Consider the following 18,028-nt stretch of genomic DNA (forward strand, 5'->3'; position numbering starts at 1 on the left):
AAGTTATTGTGCGAAAACCAAGAATAATGCTTATTTGGGCCCTTTTTTGGCCCTTAATTCCTAAACTGTTGAAACCAAAACTCCCAAAGACAATCCCAACCGTCCTTTTGTGGTCATAAACCTTGTGTCAAAATTTCATAGATTTCTATTCACTTAAACTAAAGTTATAGTGCGAAAACCAAGAAAATGCTTATTTGGGCACTTTTTGGCCCCTAATTCCTAAAATGTTGGGACCAAAACTCCCAAAACCACTCCCAACCTTCCTTTTGTGGTCATAAACCTTGTGTTAAAATTTCATTGATTTCTATTCACTTTTACTAAAGTTAGAGTGTGAAAAGTAAAAGTATTCGGACGACGACAACGACAACGACGACGCCAACGTGATAGCAATATACAACCAAAAAATTAAAATTTTTGCGGTCGTATAAAAACAGATTATGTCATTTTCAATCTATAGTTTAATTTCTACACAAGTATGTTGATATGTGTACAAACTATTTTCCTTCTGAGGTCATTCATATAAGACGACTTAAAGGTCAATACTTACTTCTGGGGTCATTCATATCAGATGGAAATGTTTCTTTGTCATACAAGAACGGATGATATCTGATAATTCCCTCCACAACTCCCGATCCTTCCACCGTAGCTTTGAAGTCGAACACACTAGCACCAGATCTGACATATAAAGTCTGCATGTCGTCATCAATGTCTCGCAGATTTATAACTTGTGGCACTGTCTGCTTTGGCATAAATAATTTCACCTGTAACACAAATAGGAATAATTACATTTGTAATTGTAACTGTATCCCCTGCATACGATACAGTTACAAGGGAGGTCATGACGTTGCTAATATAAAATGTTATTTTCGCGACGTCAAACTGTGACATATCGGGGAAAAGATGCATTTTTCGACTGATTTTTATCATTCAAACTGATTTAATTTGAAAACGAGTGCATGGACCCCTATTTTTTAAAACAACATTTTGTTTCTTTTTACAGGGAGATTATGTGGACCAAATTGTATAAAACTGTAAATAGTGCATTTTTTTTAATTTTGATAAATATACAGCAAAAAATTATGATTTTTTCTTAATTAATGACTTTGATAAATATGAGTTATTTCTGAATAAAAAAAAGCATAAATTTTAAGGAGACTTATAAAATGCCGAAATTACAAATTATTTAACAAAAAACAATTTGTGTTTATCTTTTAAAACAAAAAAGTTATGTCTTTCTTTCGAAAGAAAAAATACGGCCACAAATCCAAATTTTGAGCAAATATACGAAATTTCGACCTCATTTAACTCAAAAAGGAGCACATGAAGGTATGTTTTTATTACATATTTGATTTAATCAGGCAAAAAATAGCCTATATGGAAATTTTCATCAAACTGTAAATACAGGATCAAAACTGTATTGTATGCCCTTAAGTAACTAAATTCTTCACATGTGTGAAAGTATTCATATAAATATTTATAGACACTAAAACGTAAAATACAAAATCATTAATATCAAATTAAATGAAAGAGACAAATATATTTCTTAGCAACTTAACTTAATAAATGATCATTTCCTGCCTTTTGTTCACAATGAAAGATATTTTCAAAGATTACAGACTGCCTGGATATATCTGACCAATATTAAGTCCACCTAAAATTTACATAGTTCCTACAAACTAACCTCTATATCAATATTCTGGAAGGGACTTGGAGCTCTATTATTTTTTACCGAGGACTCATCAATGTTTCCCTGTGGTCCATGTATGTAATAATGGTAAATATGTCTACAAAATAGTGAAACTTTGCATCATTAGGCATTTGTACAGAACATGAGAATTGTGAAAGATAATTTTTGTGTAAAAAGGCAATTCTTCAATATACATTAGTGTTAATATCTTTTTCAGTGGCATGTTACTGGCCATGAAATAATAACAATAAATTTTTGACCTTAAGGATTCACTACTTCTATATAATTTTCAATTGTTTTATTGTCCAAATAATAAATTCAACTAATTTTCACTTCTTCATAACAACTTACAAATTATATTAAATGTTGTACCCAAATGATAACATATGCCAATTGTCATGTCCAAATAATGACTTACGCTAATTGTCGTGTCCAATCTTTGATTCTACACTTGAGATAACTAAGATGGTCAGGATTTATATTTTTGATTTGTACCACTGTAAAATTCTCTCTCTTCTTTTCTTCATGGATAACATTTCTCACAATTTCATCGTCTGTAGAAATATGGCTGGCATCTCCTGGCTTATAAAATAGTCAATAGTATTACAACATACAATATATATATAGAAAATAGAGAATGACAACAAGGAAAGTGTCCAAGAGACAGCAACCTCAGAACAGCCCAAAGCTTTAAATAGGTTTTCTACACATAGAGACAATCTTGCACCTTGAGGCAGGCTTCAGCAGGATGCTTAATAATACTGTAAATTCAGAAATTATTGTGTGCATTTATTATTGCGATTTTGTCATTTTAGACTTAAATGTGATTTTAATTTTTATGATTTTGAGAAACATTCTGTTTAATTCATATGAAATGTTTCAAAATGCGAGTTTAAATTATTGCGTTTACAACTCTGTTGCATTTTTCGCAATAATAAAAACCTAGCATAAATTTCTGTATTTACAGTATGCATGTATTTCGGTCCCATGTATGTGACAAAGATTACATCAAACAGAGTAAAGTGTTTAACAGGGAGCTGAGGAGCTATTGACTTTAACAAAACACATTCTAAAATAAAGCATGCTCACATTGATATTGATACCAAATTACCAGAAGTCTTATTTTGTAGTGCAGGATAAAATTTGACAAGGTAGTGGGACAATTAAAGAAATAGTAAACAAGTCCTTTGTAAAGGTATTATTAATTTACAATAGCATTTGGTCTGTAGCAAGTTTGATTTGCTGAATAATTATCTTCATTGTTTTGGGATGACATCAAAAGTTCAATGTAGGATAAAAAAACTTACTTCATATAGTTTTTTTCACTGCCCCCCTTACCCCTCCTCTTAACTTAATTTGGGAAAAATGATTGACCCAATGAGGATATATGTAAAAATCGATGTCAGTTGAACAAAATTTGCAGCAATTTTGACCCCAACCCCCAAACTATTTGAATTAAGTTTTTTATCCTTCATTGATTTTTTGATGTCGTCCCTTATTCATTTCTTTTTAATCTAAATCAAAAAGGGGTAAACATATTCTTAATAACAAAATTAATAACTAATGATATCTATATTGTATTTGAAGATTGGTCTACGTCAAAAGTCAGTTTTACTTTTTCAAATTGAGTTTATCTACCGAAATCAGCTTCTTTAAGTTACAGACAAGTAGATAAAGAATTTAACACTTGTTGTCATCCAATCAGAATCATTGGTACATAATGATTGCATTAAAGAATTTAACACTTGTTGTCCTCCAATCAGAACCATTAGTACATAATGATTGCATTAAAGAATTTAACACTTGTTGTCCTCCAATCAGAACCATTAGTACATAATGATTGCATTAATATATCTATACCTAACACTTGTTGTCCTCCAATCAGAACCATTAGTACATAATGATTGCATTTATTATATCTATACCTTTCTATTATGTATAAAGCCACTGTAGATTGCCTCTTGGTTAAGTTCTTTCTGTTGAAACTCTTCCTTAGATATGGTCAGCTCATGTACATCCTTAGACTCTCTAGCTTTGGATATCATCTGTTAAATAAAGATGAAAATAATATACATTGATAAACTCTGAGAAAATTATGTTTAATACTATAGTGTAATTTAACATAAAAAAAAAAAGCTATTTTCAATAAAATTGTGTAGGCGGCGTGAAAATTTATTCTAAAGACTTAAGATGAGAATATAAGAGAAGTATAACCTAAGGAAAAAAATTTTTTTTACAGGAAAGACTCAATATTGACTGAGGTCAGATACATCAAAATATACATCTGATGAGTTAAACACTTTTCAACTGATTTTTATGTTGAACTGTTAAACCTCTGTCCCAGGTTGGGGGAGAGTTGGTGCCTTCAAATTAGTTTTTTCTCGCCACATTCTGTGTTTGCCTGTCCGAAGTCAGGATCTTGAAATTCAGGGGTTGTCATTAGTTGCTGTACATATATATTTTGTTTAATGTTCATTATTTTTTATATAAATCAGGCGGCATTCTTTCTAGTTTGAATTGTTTTACATTTGTCATTTCAGGGCCTTTTATAGCTGACTATGTGGTACAGGTTTTACTCATTGTTAAAGGCTGAACAGTGACCTATAGTTTTTTTAATTTTTGTGCCATTTGGGAATATGAGGAGAGTTGTCTCATTGGCAACAAGAAGTAATTGTAACAGGATGCTGTTACGAAGTCTCCCAAACAAAGCTCCCATAACTCGCCATTTATATGGTCCCATGTTCATTTGATTTGATTTTTTGTCCAATACAAGAATATATATGGCTTATGGGTGGGGATCTCCACCATTTACAAGTATTCAAACAGGAGGGGGTGGTGGTAACCCCCAGAGACTTTACCTACATTTCATTTGATTTGTGTTATTGTCCCATACAAGAATATATGTGGTTTAGGGGTGGGGATGTTGACCGTTTACAAGTTTTCAAACAAGAGGGGGTGGGGTGACCCCCTCGGGACTTCCCTTTTATTTCATTTCATTTGTTTTATTGTTCCCTACAAGAATAAATATGGTTTAGGGGTGGGGATCTGGACCATTTACAAGATAATAGCACATTCTCAAATTGAACGGGGTGGGGGCAACCCCCAGGAACTTCCCTTTAATTTCATTTGATTAGCTTTATTGTCCCATACAAGTATATATATGGTTTAGGGGTGGGGATGTTGACCGTTTACAAGTTTTCAAACAAGAGGGGGTGGGGTGAGCCCCTAGGGACATCACTTTTATTTCATTTCATTTGTTTTATTGTCCCCTACAAGAATATATATGGTTTAGGGGTGGGGATCTGGACCATTTACAAGATAATAGCACATTCTCAAATTAAACGGGGTGGGGGCAACCCCCAGGAACTTCCCTTTAATTTCATTTGATTAGCTTTATTGTCCCATACAAGTATATATATGGTTTAGGGGTGGGGATGTTGACCGTTTACAAGTTTTCAAACAAGAGGGGGTGGGGTGACTCCCTCGAGACTTCCCTTTTATTTCATTTCATTTGTTTTATTGTCCCCTACAAGAATATATATGGTTTAGGGGTGGGGATCTGGACCGTTTACAAGATAATAGTACATTCTCAAATTGAACGGGGTGGGGATGACCCCCAGGGACTTCCCTTTAATTTCATCTGATTTTTTTTATCGTCCCATTCAAGAATATATATGGTTTAGGGGTGGGGATCTGGACCATTTACAAGATAAAAGCATATTCTCAAATTGAAGGGGTGGGGATGACCCCGCAGGGAATCCCCCTATATCTCATGTGATTTGTTTTATTGTCCTATAATCATTTCTGAAGACTGCATGTATCTATCACTTTCAGTTTTTAAGTTATATTCATTTGAAAATTTTAGAAAATAAAATCCCATAGGGTTCTATAGTAAACCCCTCCCTCCTTTCTACCCCCCAAAATACCCCTTAATAGACCCCAATGCACAAACGAAACATTGATGGCTCACCTAGACATGTTAGTCTAACATATTGTAAAATCCTAAGTAAATCTGACAAGCCGTTTAGGAGAACCGCTGCGGACAAGTTCATTTTTAAAGTGGCGGAAGAAGAAGAAGAAGAAGAGGAAGAGGAAGAATAATAAAAATAATAAGAACTGACCAAAAACAATAAGTCTCCAAACTTTGTTTGGGAGACTTAATTATACAACATCTTTTTATTTTTATATTGTAGCCAAGGGGGGAAAAATTACATTAAAATTTTAAAATAGGAGTTCTATTGAGATCACTATGATCCCAAAGTCCGACCTTTTCAAATACTGTTGAGGACTTTTCCGTTAAAATGAAAGTTGGAGAGGACGAAAGAAAACTCCTATCTACCCTCCAGTTTCCCTTGAATGGAATAGCCCAGATATTACATATAGCCTACCCTGGTTGAAGTACCAATAAAGAACACAGCCTGTTTCCCACCGACACCAAAGTAGGATATATCACTGTTAAGTGAAAGGGGAACATTAGGCTGTATCAGGGAACTGTTAGAATCTTCATCCTCTGTCTCTATAAAACTCCTATAATATAAAGTCAAAATCAATTTAATATAAAATATGGGAATTCCAGTTTGAAAATTCACATACGTAAGTAATTCAACCATAAAATATCAACATCAAGAATGTGTCCCCAGTACATGGATGCCCCACTCGCACTATCATTTTCTATGTTCAGTGGACCGTGAAATAGGGGTAAAAAAACTCATTTGGCATTAAAATTAGAAAGATCATATCATAAGGAACATGTGTACTAAGTTTCAAGTTGATTGGACTTCAACTTCATCAAAAACTACCTTGACCAAAAACTTTAATCTGAAGCGGGATGAAAGGACGCACGGAGGAATTAACAGACAGACAGGCGAACGGACGTACAGACCAGAAAACATAATGCCCCCTCTACTATGGTAGGTGGGGCATAAAAACAAATATTTTTGGACATATTTTTATCACTTACTATACATTTGAAGCATATTTTCAAACTAATTCAAAATGAAAACTGGTGTTGTAGATAAGAAACGTGCAAGTTAAGGTAATATCTTTAATGATTTAATGGGAATTTCTGAGTGAAGTGTTGTGAATGAATATTGCAAAAAAATATTCAATACAATTTTAACGTGACGCAGCATGCCTATGTCTGGAATGAGACAGTAATATATACTGACAGTTAACAGATTAACTAGTATTAAATGAGTTGACAACAGGTAACCCATAGCAAACTGTCACATTTAAGATATAAAGACCCGGAGGTATGGCTACTCACACTTTATCTCGTTTGTCTTTACGTATAAACTTTGACAGTCTGTAGATCGCCCAGTTATTGAGCTGACGAGGTGTCATACCTTTCCCATTATCTATTACAAATATACAATTATCTTATAAAGACCCAGAGGTCTGGCTACTCACACTTTATCTCGTTTGTCTTTACGTATAAACTTTGACCGTCTGTAGATCGCCCAGTTATTGAGCTGACGAGGCGTCATACCTTTCCCGTTATCTATCACAAATATACAATTATCTTATAAAGACCCAGAGGTCTGGCTACTCACACTTTATCTCGTTTGTCTTTACGTATAAACTTTGACAGTCTGTAGATTGCCCAGTTATTGAGCTGACGAGGCGTCATACCTTTCCCATTATCTATCACAAATATACAATTATCTTTGGGATTCTTCTCATCAAAATGCTACAATAATAAATGAAATTCTTATTTTTACTCATAATAAGAGGTAATGAAATCCCCCCCCCCCCCAAATCCATTTTATTGTGAGGTTTATATTGTGTAGTCTTGTGTTAACTGTTTTATTTTGGACTGATACCAACTTATCTTTTTTTCTTTTTTACCTTAATGTTGTTTGTCTTTTATGGACTTTTTTTTTTTATGAAAACAGTATTTAATGTATCAAAGAAGAGGGGGTCGGAGGGGTCCTGAGGGGTAAATCTATCCTGAAATCCTGAGCTTAAAAACACCTGATCCTGATGTCCCGAAAAAGGTCCTGCCCCGCTCATGTGTAGTCTTGTGTCAACTGTTTTATTTTGGACTGATGCTAACTAATCTTTTTTCTTTGAACTTTAATGTTGTGTGTCTTTTTTTGCAACTTTTTTTTATGAAAAAAATTATATAATGTATCAAAGAACATAAAGCCACTTTTTCAAAACACCTCTTCACCTCAATCATGCTAAAATTGTACAACCATGAGTACAGAGGGCAAAAACATGTATAATATCCATGATGCATTTTCAATGGCATCATACATTTAAACAATTTATAATTATAGTCGCCGTCACAAAAAAAATTGGCACCATGTTTTTTGTAAAAAAAAATTTAAATATCAGCCGCGTTTACTCGAGATGATGTTTTTCATTTAGCGGAAGTAAAATCCTGTCCAAATATCCACTACTGTCTTACCTTTTATTGTGTTTGCACTGTATAATCCTGACCTTCACATTTTTCAAGATTATTTACATTGTATAACCGCCATCTTGGTTTCTATGAGGGTCCCTTATTCCATAACATTCGTTACTCTCCGGTAATATCATTGTCATTAATGATACAGTTTCCTGCGCTTTTTACGTAAAGATGATGAAAAGCTCCGAGAGACACAAGAAAATGGAGAGCACGTGGAACTCCACGGCAACACTTCCGGTAATAACAATGGCGGATTCCACCATACAAAATAATATTGGATTATGTGAAGGTGAGGATTATACAGTGCAAACACAATAAAAGGTAGGACAGTAGTTGATTTTTGGAATGATATTTGATTCCGCTAATTGAAAAACATGATTTTTAGTAAACGCGGTCGATATTTAAGAAAAATTTGACAGAAAACATGGTGCCAATTTTACGTGACGGCGACTATAAGCCTCAATTTATGCTTGAACCAATGATCAACTTTCCATAAACAATGATAAAACATTTTTTAAAAGCACTTTAATTATAAATTACTAATGATTTTGATTGCCTCAGGCTTATACATGTACCTACCAATCTGAGTTCTATTTTTCTGGGCCCATCATTGTTAGCTGTTGCAGACAGAGCATTATCTATCAACTCAGCAAAGGCATAGGCTAAAACAGAAAAAAGGCAAATAGATTTATCAACTAAAATTACATTAGTACTTAAAATATCTATAACAGGTTTCTTGTTTAGGCAATACATGCATTCTGAGAATAGTGTAGGTATGGACCTTACTTGACACAAAACTTGGCTGCAATCTGACCCCTTTTTAATATTTTAATATCAAAAATCTGATTTACAACCTTTACACAATTAAAAAAAAAACACCAGCATGCATTGTAAGTTAACAACGGAGAACATTTTTTGTACTAAATACCCTTGTATCTACTATTCACAGAGTTCACGAAAATGGTTGATCCTGTCGGTCATGATGAGGCTCAGACAGTATTTTGAAAGCTAGTGCCGGTCCCTATAACCGATGTAAAAACAGCTGTTGCAGTGCCTATCTTTATCGTTAATTAGTTGAACCGCAACTCATACATGCCTCCCTTACCTTGAATGTACTGTAAGTTGTGTACTTATGTAATGGATTCTGTTTCTTCGATTATAGTACTCATACATGCCTCCCTTAACTTGTATGTACTGTAAGTCGTGTACTTATGTAATGGATTCTGTTTCTCTGATTATAGTACTCATACATGCCTCCCTTAACTTGTATGTATTGTAAGTTGTGTACTTATGTAATGGATTCGGTTTCTCCCATTATAGTACTCATACATGCCTCCCTTAACTTGTATTTACTGTAAGTTGTGTACTTACGTAATGGATTCTGTCCCTCTGATGCATAATACTCATACATGCCTCCTTTAACAATGGTATCATAATGAGGCAGGAAGTTCACTCTCTCCTTAGCAGGGGCACATAACTCTTGGTTTATGGATTTCAACACATACAATGTGTCACCTTTATCAATAATGTCTGAAATATAACATGTAAATATGAAATATCAAAATTTGTGACAGTATATAATCCTTACAACAACTATCCTATCATTTAAATACCATTTAGACAGTATATAATTTAGAGGCTGCCATATTGTATAAACGCCTGTCAGTGAACCTCTACTTTCACTTTTGATTTCGTGTTTAGTTGCTATTGCTTTTATAGATACCCCATATCTCTTTCCTATACACACCGGGTATACTGATTCGATCCTGTGGAGAGCTATGAACCCAGAGTAGCAATGAATGAAAAATGTGTAACAGTGGGAAGGTAGGATCTGTACTTGTACATGTACATAACGTGATTGTGTTATGGTATAAAGATTATGTATTCTTGTCTTTTGTCTTGACATATATTTGTTTGTTTTTTAAAGTGATTAAGATAATAACATAGTGTTGAATGCTGTATCCCTATTTTAACATTTTACTCATTATGTCTGTATGTATTATTAACACATACTTGTCATTATAATGGAATTTTATGTGACAAGTGAGAGGTTCAGCTAGCTATAAAACCAGGTTCAATCCACCAAAATGCCTGGACAAAGTCGGGAATATGACAGTTGCTATCCATTCATTTGATGTGTTTGAGGTTTTGATTTTACCATTCGATTAGTAACTTTCCATTTCCTTGGGAGCTTGGTATTTTTGAAATTTTAATAGAATTTAATCAAAAGGTGGACGATACAAATGGATAATTCAAACTCATGAGTTCCAAGACAAACAAGTCTACAAAACACTTAAGGATGCATGTACACATCTGAGGAGCCAAACATTTCTAGAATTAAACTTTTTTTTTTAACCTGATTTTTTGTGTTTATAAGACTGTAACAAAATGATTGGTGAAGAAAAATCATATGTTTTGGAAATAATTCAAGAACAAGATGTCAACGAGACTGAATGAGACTGAAAAGTCAGAAGAATACATCCTTAAGAATGAGCAACATGTATCTTAAAGTCAGCTGATCTTGTATGGTGAATCTAGTTCCACTAGTGGAAACCATCATTTTGCTACTGGAAAGTGGAAAGTACTACAATTTTTAAAAAAAAGTTAAAGCTGTAATAAACTTTTACCCCAAGATGGATCATCTTTAATTTCTTCTCTATTTGTTGTGGCAATGACAAATTTCTCATTTTTCTTTATTCCAATAGTCTGAAAAGATAAATACATGTACTTGTATACAAAACACATATAATTTTTTAAGGATCATGAATTCTTGTGTTGATTCAATGATAAACAATATATGGAAATATCATAGAAAAATCTTGTTTGCATGAGACTGAATAAAATATATATTTATCAGTGTAGTAAAATGTAGGATTGGAACTCAATACCAATTCATTTTTAATATGGGTACATGTACAGTAGAAAAATAAATTAAAAAAAAAAAATGGGGAAAATTTTGGGAAATTTTCAGTGTACTAATGAACTCAAAATCGTTCAAACTTTTTTTTCAACTATAGATGTTCACTTTCTCAATTTGTATAAATTATAATAGTCTCTATAATGTTCACTAAATTGCATCGGTCTCCTTTTTGGTTTATCAACTGTTTTCCAAGTTCTCTTTATCCGCACAGGAGGGGGCAGTGGACATACAAAATTATTGGCCCCCCACAAGAAAGGCGCGGGAGGGGCAGATAAAGAGAACTTGGAAAACAGATGGTAAATCAAAAAGGAGACCGATGCAATTTAGTGAACATTATAGAGACTATTATAATTTATACAAATTGAGAAAGTGAACATCTATAGTTTATCTTTATTACAAAAACCTTAGTGAACAATACAGAGACTGTGATAGTTTAATTAATGAATAACTTCATTTTACATTTATATAGTCATTTTCTAATTCAAAGTTAAGGAGGAATGTAATATCTGTGATTATTCCGGGGAACGTCATGCACAAACCTTCGGGGCATTTACTTATTACGTAACGTCCCTACGGTGATACCAATTGTATATTTTGTACCCATTATTAAATTACTATCTGAACCATCAAGTCTTGCTCCGATCTTTCACCCATTCACATACATGTGTAGATATCATGATATGGCACAAAATGTGCACCTGAATATAGGTATCTTGTTTTGTTACCCATTGCCTGCCTCACATTATAATTATGAGTGTATAAGAGGGAGCCTCCAGATGTTTCAATGAGTGGGAACTCTCCTGTTTAAGAGAGATTGCTATGCTTAGAAGAAGTTCTATATATGTTATGACTTTGTTTGTAAACAAACAGACATGACGGACACCAAGCGAAAAACCCACCTCTCGGACCCGTTTAACAAAGTCATCATAATTCCAAAGTCCTCCAGTAGGTATTTTGACTTCCGGGACTTCCTTGTCTCTGCGATCAAATATGAAAACGAATGCATCATCATCTTCTAGCTGTGCAGAGGCAACCCCCACGCTTTTTCTGTGGGTGGCCATATTTGTTATTACCCGCGTTCAAAAATTAACCCGGATGTTATTACAATAAACGGCAAAACATATCGGATAAGAATAGAAATTCCGAATAGAAAGTTTTAAAGTCATCTTTAAATATGAAAAAAGTTGAACATGTCTAATATACTTGAACAGCTATGTTTTACATTAGTGTATATAATGTTGTTGTGTTACGGTTGTTAATTTATTCTTCAGAAATGAATCTTTTAAATTCCCAACTACATGTACATGTATTGCATACATACATAGTACTAAAGTTTAGTTATAACTATTTTAAATGTATTGGCAAACATGCTACACCGAGCGGAGCGAGGCAAACATTTTTTTGAAGGGTTTTGGAGCCACTGAAGGACCAATAAGCTACTTACTTATTTACTTAATGAGGTAAAATCATGCTTTCTGGGTGTTCCGAAGACCCTTTCATAATCTGGAAATGAAGTTTTGTTTTAATATTTTTTTGACAATATTTTGGTCTCAAAGTAAAATGTATAAATTCAGTGTAAGACTGAAGTTTCTAGGGACAACATCAAAAGACCAATGTGCATGATAAAGCAAAAATTGAATTCACATAGTTAAGCCTGTGGCTGCTCAGTGTTTTTTTAAAACTCATGATCAAGTTCATAACAAAATTACTACAGAATACAGAAGGGCAATCAATGAACAAAAGACAAATAAATAAGAAACATTAATCCCGAAAAATCCGGGCTATAAGTCTGAGGGAAAACAGAACTTTCTTCTTGCAAGGCAGTGAACACAATTGGATATGGAGACAAGCGTTTGGTTTTGAAATTTCCTACATGTAGTTACGGCCCTGTTAAAATAAAAGTGAGGTAAGGTTCCCTGAGACAATATACCTCAAGTTAAATGAAACCAATTTTCAGACATTTCAAGTATATTTAAATTATATTTATACTTTTGTTATCAAAAAATTTGGGAAGTCTTTCCCGATTTTTTTGGGAACTTTTATGAAGAATCTGGTGTCATGTGCATCTCATACTTTCGATTAGACCTGCTGAGTTATTTATTTTCTATAACATTGCAAGTCAGGTAATTTATTTTCAAACTTCCACAGAACAAACCATTTATTTTTGTGATTATCAAGGCTGAGTTATTTATTTTTAAAATCCTCCTGCCCCCCCCCCCCCCCTAGAATATAAAATGGTTCGTCCCCTAACAATCGAATCGGGACATATGGAGGTACTATGGATACACTCCTACAGTTCCACTTCTTAAAACACAATTAGGGATCGAATCATGACTTATATTATCCTCCTACAGCCCCTCCTATTAAACACAATTTTGATTTTAATCATGACATAAATAGCATCTTTCTGCCTTTTGAAATTTTAATTGATTCGTACATTTAAGGAATATTTATAGTCTCTTGATAGTTGACTCATTTGCAATGATACCAATACTGTCTTATTTTATACCTATTTCGATTAACAAAATAGTATAAAAAAAGATCTTAACTAGGAATTAACTAGATCTTTTTAATTTTTTATATAAAAAAAATCATGACTGATAGAAAATGCAAATATTGATGTGTTCATGTCACCAACGAGCATACTTCTGTGATAATCCGGGCAAATATGAAAAAGAATATGCAGTATGTTTACCAATGAGGCAATGCATCACAAGAAACCAAATGACGAAGAAAATAACAAATACAGGTCATCGTACGACCTTCGTCGATGAGCAAAAATCATATATACCGCACAGTCAGCTATAAAAGGCCCGTGACAAAATGACCGTGAAATGTGAAAAAATTCAAACGAGAAAACTAGCAGCCTAATCAGTATTGTACAACATATTGAACAAAAAATAAATATGCAGCACAGCATCAAACGACAACCACTGAATTACAGGTTCCTTACTTGGGGCAGGCACATACAGAATGTGGCGGGTAAAATATGGTAGAGGGCGCCCAATCCTTCCCTTATCTGGGACAGTCAGAGTGGTGTAACAACACAACATAAGAACGAACTATTAAAATCAGTTGAAAAGGGCTTAACTCAGCAGATGGATACTTTGGTTTGCATGAGAGTATTAATTTTCGCATGCATCTATTTTCGGTTTTTATTTATTAATTTATAAAACTAAAAAGTATTCAGTTGTGGGTTTTCCATATTTTGTTGGTAGAGTTATTTTCTAGAATTGGCTTCCTCTGTTCTTTGTGAATTTCTTAGAAGTTTCTTTGCTGTTCTCAATTGAGCGTGTGGTGGATGGTTTTGTAACGGTTCAAGGCCCGATTTTTTCAATGTGAATAAAGTAATTTACATAATTTCATGTTTTCGAACAATTGGCATTGCTTTACATTTTGGCCCTTGTTTTTTAATTGGTTTTGCTGGAACAACTTATTTTGTTGCTTTGATCAATTTGTTTGTATTGGTTTAAAGTTGGTCTGAAGTTGATTCATCGTATTGAATTTCAAGGAGTCAGTTCTGATAATTTTGAGTTATAAGTTTGTTTGTCTATTTCATCACAGAGTAGTTTTTTGTATGAAGTTCCTTCTGTTGGTTTTTTTATTTTACAATTTCCACTTATGATTTTAACTGTTGTGCTTTCTTTTTTCTACTTGCACGTGAGCTGAGCTATTTGTAACTGTACGGTTCCAAATTTTGTGCTGTTTTTATATTGATAGATATGTGAGGATGGTTGCATGACCAGGATGATGAAAGAAAGTCCTTTTTGAATCCTAATTTCTTGCAGTTAATTGAAAGCCTTATTCTTCGACCGTCAAGTTTTATCAATAGTTTATCATGTCATAGTTGTTTGGTCAGTTTTCAGGACTTTTTTTCGTCTTGCTTGCAGACTTGATAATTGTTATATTGTTTACACCATGACAATTAAGTTATATATACAATTAATTTTTGATTGGTAGTGGACTATGACACGGGTTTTGTTCTTCTCATATATTTCATGATGGTATAATACTAAACCCCTAATTCTAACAGGAGGGATTGTGTCCGATATTGATATGATGAAGACATAATCTTTCAATCAGTTTAATTGAGGTCTGGAGCTGGCATGTCAGATACTGCTAGTAGTCTGTTGTTATTTATGTATTATTGTCATTTTGTTTATTTTCTTTTGTTTTATATTCTGACATCGGACTCGGACTTCTCTTAAACTGAGTTTTACTGTGCTTATTAGTGCGTTTGTTTTTGACTAGAGGTATAGGGGGAGTGTTGAGACTCAAAAACATGTTTAACCCCGCCGCAATTTTGCGCCTGTCCCAAGTTAGGAGCCTCTGGCCTTTGTTAGTCTTGTATGATTTTTAATTTTAGTTTCTTGTGTATAATTCGGAGTTTAGCATGACGTCCATTATCACTGAACTAGTGTGTTTAGGGGCCAGCGGAAGGACGCCTCCGGGTGCGGGAGTATCTCGCTACATTGAAGACCCATTAGTGGCCTTAGGTTGTAGTCTTCTCTATGGTCATGTATAGTTGTCGCATTGACACATTCACCATTTCCTTTCTCAATTTTATGTATTGGCATGCGCACTACTCACAGAATGCTTGTTTTAGACAAAAAAAAACTATATGTAGAACATAGTCTTGGTATGCTGGCATTTAAGATAGCGCCTTCCTCGTATTATTTTTGTATCAAATTGAAATCGTAGACTATCTAGAGAGGGTGGTAAAGGGGGTGCTTGCACGGAAAAAACGTGATATAAGACATCATTTCACGTTGAACGTAAAATAATTTCTGTCATGAACGTTGCACGAAAAATAAAGACTTTGATGTGAATCTTCTGTGACTGAGTCGCTGTCCTTTTACAAGTATATATACAAGTATATAAATAAACTCTCTGTTTTACATATTATACCCAATTTAGTATACACTTTTATGCTAAAAATTGATTTATGACTTTTAAAAAAGTATTTATCAATCTTCTCACGGAACTTTAAAAAATGAAAACAAAATTCAATCAATTTTTCCTTCAAGATTGCTGCCTAGTGTTTGAAATTTATTTGAAAAATACCATGCCAAGCACGCAAAATAAGCAATTGAAACTCACGATGCACGTAAAATAAATTAAGCAGAACACGTTGAACAAGTCGCCTTTCTTGCACTTCTGAACGTAGTCGCCTTTCTTGCACGTCAAATAAAAAAGTAAAAACACGTTGAACGTCAATTAAAAAACGGCGATCATGTTGTACGAAAATAACCCTTTACCACCCTCTCTACTGAGACATTCAGAGCATTCCGTGATCAGACGAGTCTGTATCGTTTGTTGGTAAGCATGCATGCATCATAAAAAGAGTGACCCATTATTAAAAACAAATTATAGACCAGTTAGTGTCTTACCCATATTTTCGAAAATCTTTGAAAAATATTTGAAATTCAATTAACTGATTATTTTGATAAAATATTTAATCCATTTTTGTGTGCATTTAGACGTGGACATGGATGTCAGACCACACTTTTCAGAGTGTTAGAAGACTGACACGAAGCTCTTGATAAAAACCAGTCACATTGCAGCGGTATTAAGGGATCTTTCTATAAGGCTTTTGACTGCCTGCCTCACAATATTATGCTAGATAAATTATCAGCACATGGTTTAACCCCAATGCAGTTGCTCTTTTAAAGTCCTATTTATCTAATCGAAGAATTAAATTAAAGTCAACAATGTTCTGAGTGGTTGGGCTGACATCCATAAAGGTTCTATACTAGGGCCATTGTTGTTTAACATATTTATAAATGATATTTTTCTTTTTGTTAAAAATGGTATTTTATATAACTATGCAGATGACAATACTTTGTCTTTTTGTACTCCAGATTTCGATTTATTAATCTCAACTTTGGAATCTGATTAAAAAATACTTATTGAGTAAATGCAAGCAAATCCTGACAAATTTCAAGTTTTGGCTGTTGGCAAAAAGACCTTTGAAAAGAACCCATCTATACATATTCAAAATTAGAACCTTACATGTGAAAAAAAAACAGTAAAATTATTAGGCATTGAAATAGACTACCAGCTAAATTTTGATGTTCATATCAGCTCAATCTGTAGGACTGAGGCATCACAGCAATGAAATGTTTTAAAACGTTAAGGCTCAGTTTTGGATAGCCTTAGTAATTTACTTTTGTTCTTAGTAATTTTATTTTTTGCCTTTGGCATGGCATTTTTGCACTGAGAAAAAATTCAAAAAACTAGAAAAGGTGCAGGAAAGAGCACTCCGTTTTGTATATGAGGATTTTACCAGCTCCTACGAGGACCTCTGACTTAAAGCTAAGGTGCCCTTTGCGGATCAGACGGCCATGATAAGAACAATGGCTCTAGAAACTTTTAAAATTATAAACAATATATAAAGTTCCTGCGTGCTTACCAAATTTGGTGAATGTCAGATAAAAAATCTGAATATTCTTTCAGGTATGTAAATATTCTTGAAATTTCACAGGTAAAGTCAACCCGTTACGGTAAAAAAATCGTTCAAATTTGCTGCTGCTACTTTATGAAACAGCCTTCCAAACCATTTCAGGACTGTCAAAAATAGTTTTTCACATTTTAAAAGTATTGTTCAGTCCTGGAATGGTTTGGGATGTCGCTGTTCTGTTTGCAGATAATTCTTGAGCTGTTTATTATTTATGTTGCTTTTGGTTGCTCTGGTCTCTAGCATGTTTTTACTTCATCCGAAAATTTGTTGCTTATTTTTATTGCATGCTATGTATGTGAGATTTCAACTTTGATCACTTTGTATTACACGGTTTTATATGTCAAAATGCACTGTTTTTATGTTATTTATATGTTTTTATATTCGGCCAAAAGCTCCTTAGAGCTTGTGTTGCTTATTTGTACTGATGCCGAATCAAAATAAAGTTTTCTTATCTTATTTTATCTTATTAATTATGCATAGATTATAGTTGTCAGTTTATTTTCGATTTATGATTTTGACTGTCACTTTGGTATCTTTCGTCCCTCTTTT

The 18,028-nt window shown here is 33.6% G+C and overlaps 1 protein-coding gene across 2 annotated transcripts in view; it reads right to left on the bottom strand.

Moving 5' to 3' along the window:
• Nucleotides 1–12,113, bottom strand: part of LOC143055648 (structural maintenance of chromosomes flexible hinge domain-containing protein 1-like) — a 77,909-nt gene extending 65,796 nt beyond the window's left edge. The window contains exons 1-10 of one of the 2 annotated variants that reach the window (XM_076228811.1): nucleotides 11,919–12,113; nucleotides 10,727–10,805; nucleotides 9,471–9,629; nucleotides 8,679–8,761; nucleotides 7,240–7,376; nucleotides 6,076–6,214; nucleotides 3,613–3,732; nucleotides 2,106–2,269; nucleotides 1,682–1,784; nucleotides 548–761 (exon numbers count right to left, since the gene is read on the bottom strand). In XM_076228811.1, coding sequence (XP_076084926.1) covers nucleotides 548–761; nucleotides 1,682–1,784; nucleotides 2,106–2,269; nucleotides 3,613–3,732; nucleotides 6,076–6,214; nucleotides 7,240–7,376; nucleotides 8,679–8,761; nucleotides 9,471–9,629; nucleotides 10,727–10,805; nucleotides 11,919–12,080 — 1,360 coding nt within the window. In that variant the 5' untranslated portion in view covers nucleotides 12,081–12,113. Of the gene's footprint in view, nucleotides 1–547; nucleotides 762–1,681; nucleotides 1,785–2,105; nucleotides 2,270–3,612; nucleotides 3,733–6,075; nucleotides 6,215–6,953; nucleotides 7,063–7,239; nucleotides 7,377–8,678; nucleotides 8,762–9,470; nucleotides 9,630–10,726; nucleotides 10,806–11,918 lie in introns of those variants that run through there. The other variant, XM_076228812.1, reaches the window with a different exon arrangement.
• Nucleotides 12,114–18,028: the final 5,915 nt, after the last annotated feature.

This window comes from Mytilus galloprovincialis, chromosome 12, assembly GCF_965363235.1.
Source record: "Mytilus galloprovincialis chromosome 12, xbMytGall1.hap1.1, whole genome shotgun sequence".
NCBI classification, from domain to species: domain Eukaryota; kingdom Metazoa; phylum Mollusca; class Bivalvia; order Mytilida; family Mytilidae; genus Mytilus; species Mytilus galloprovincialis.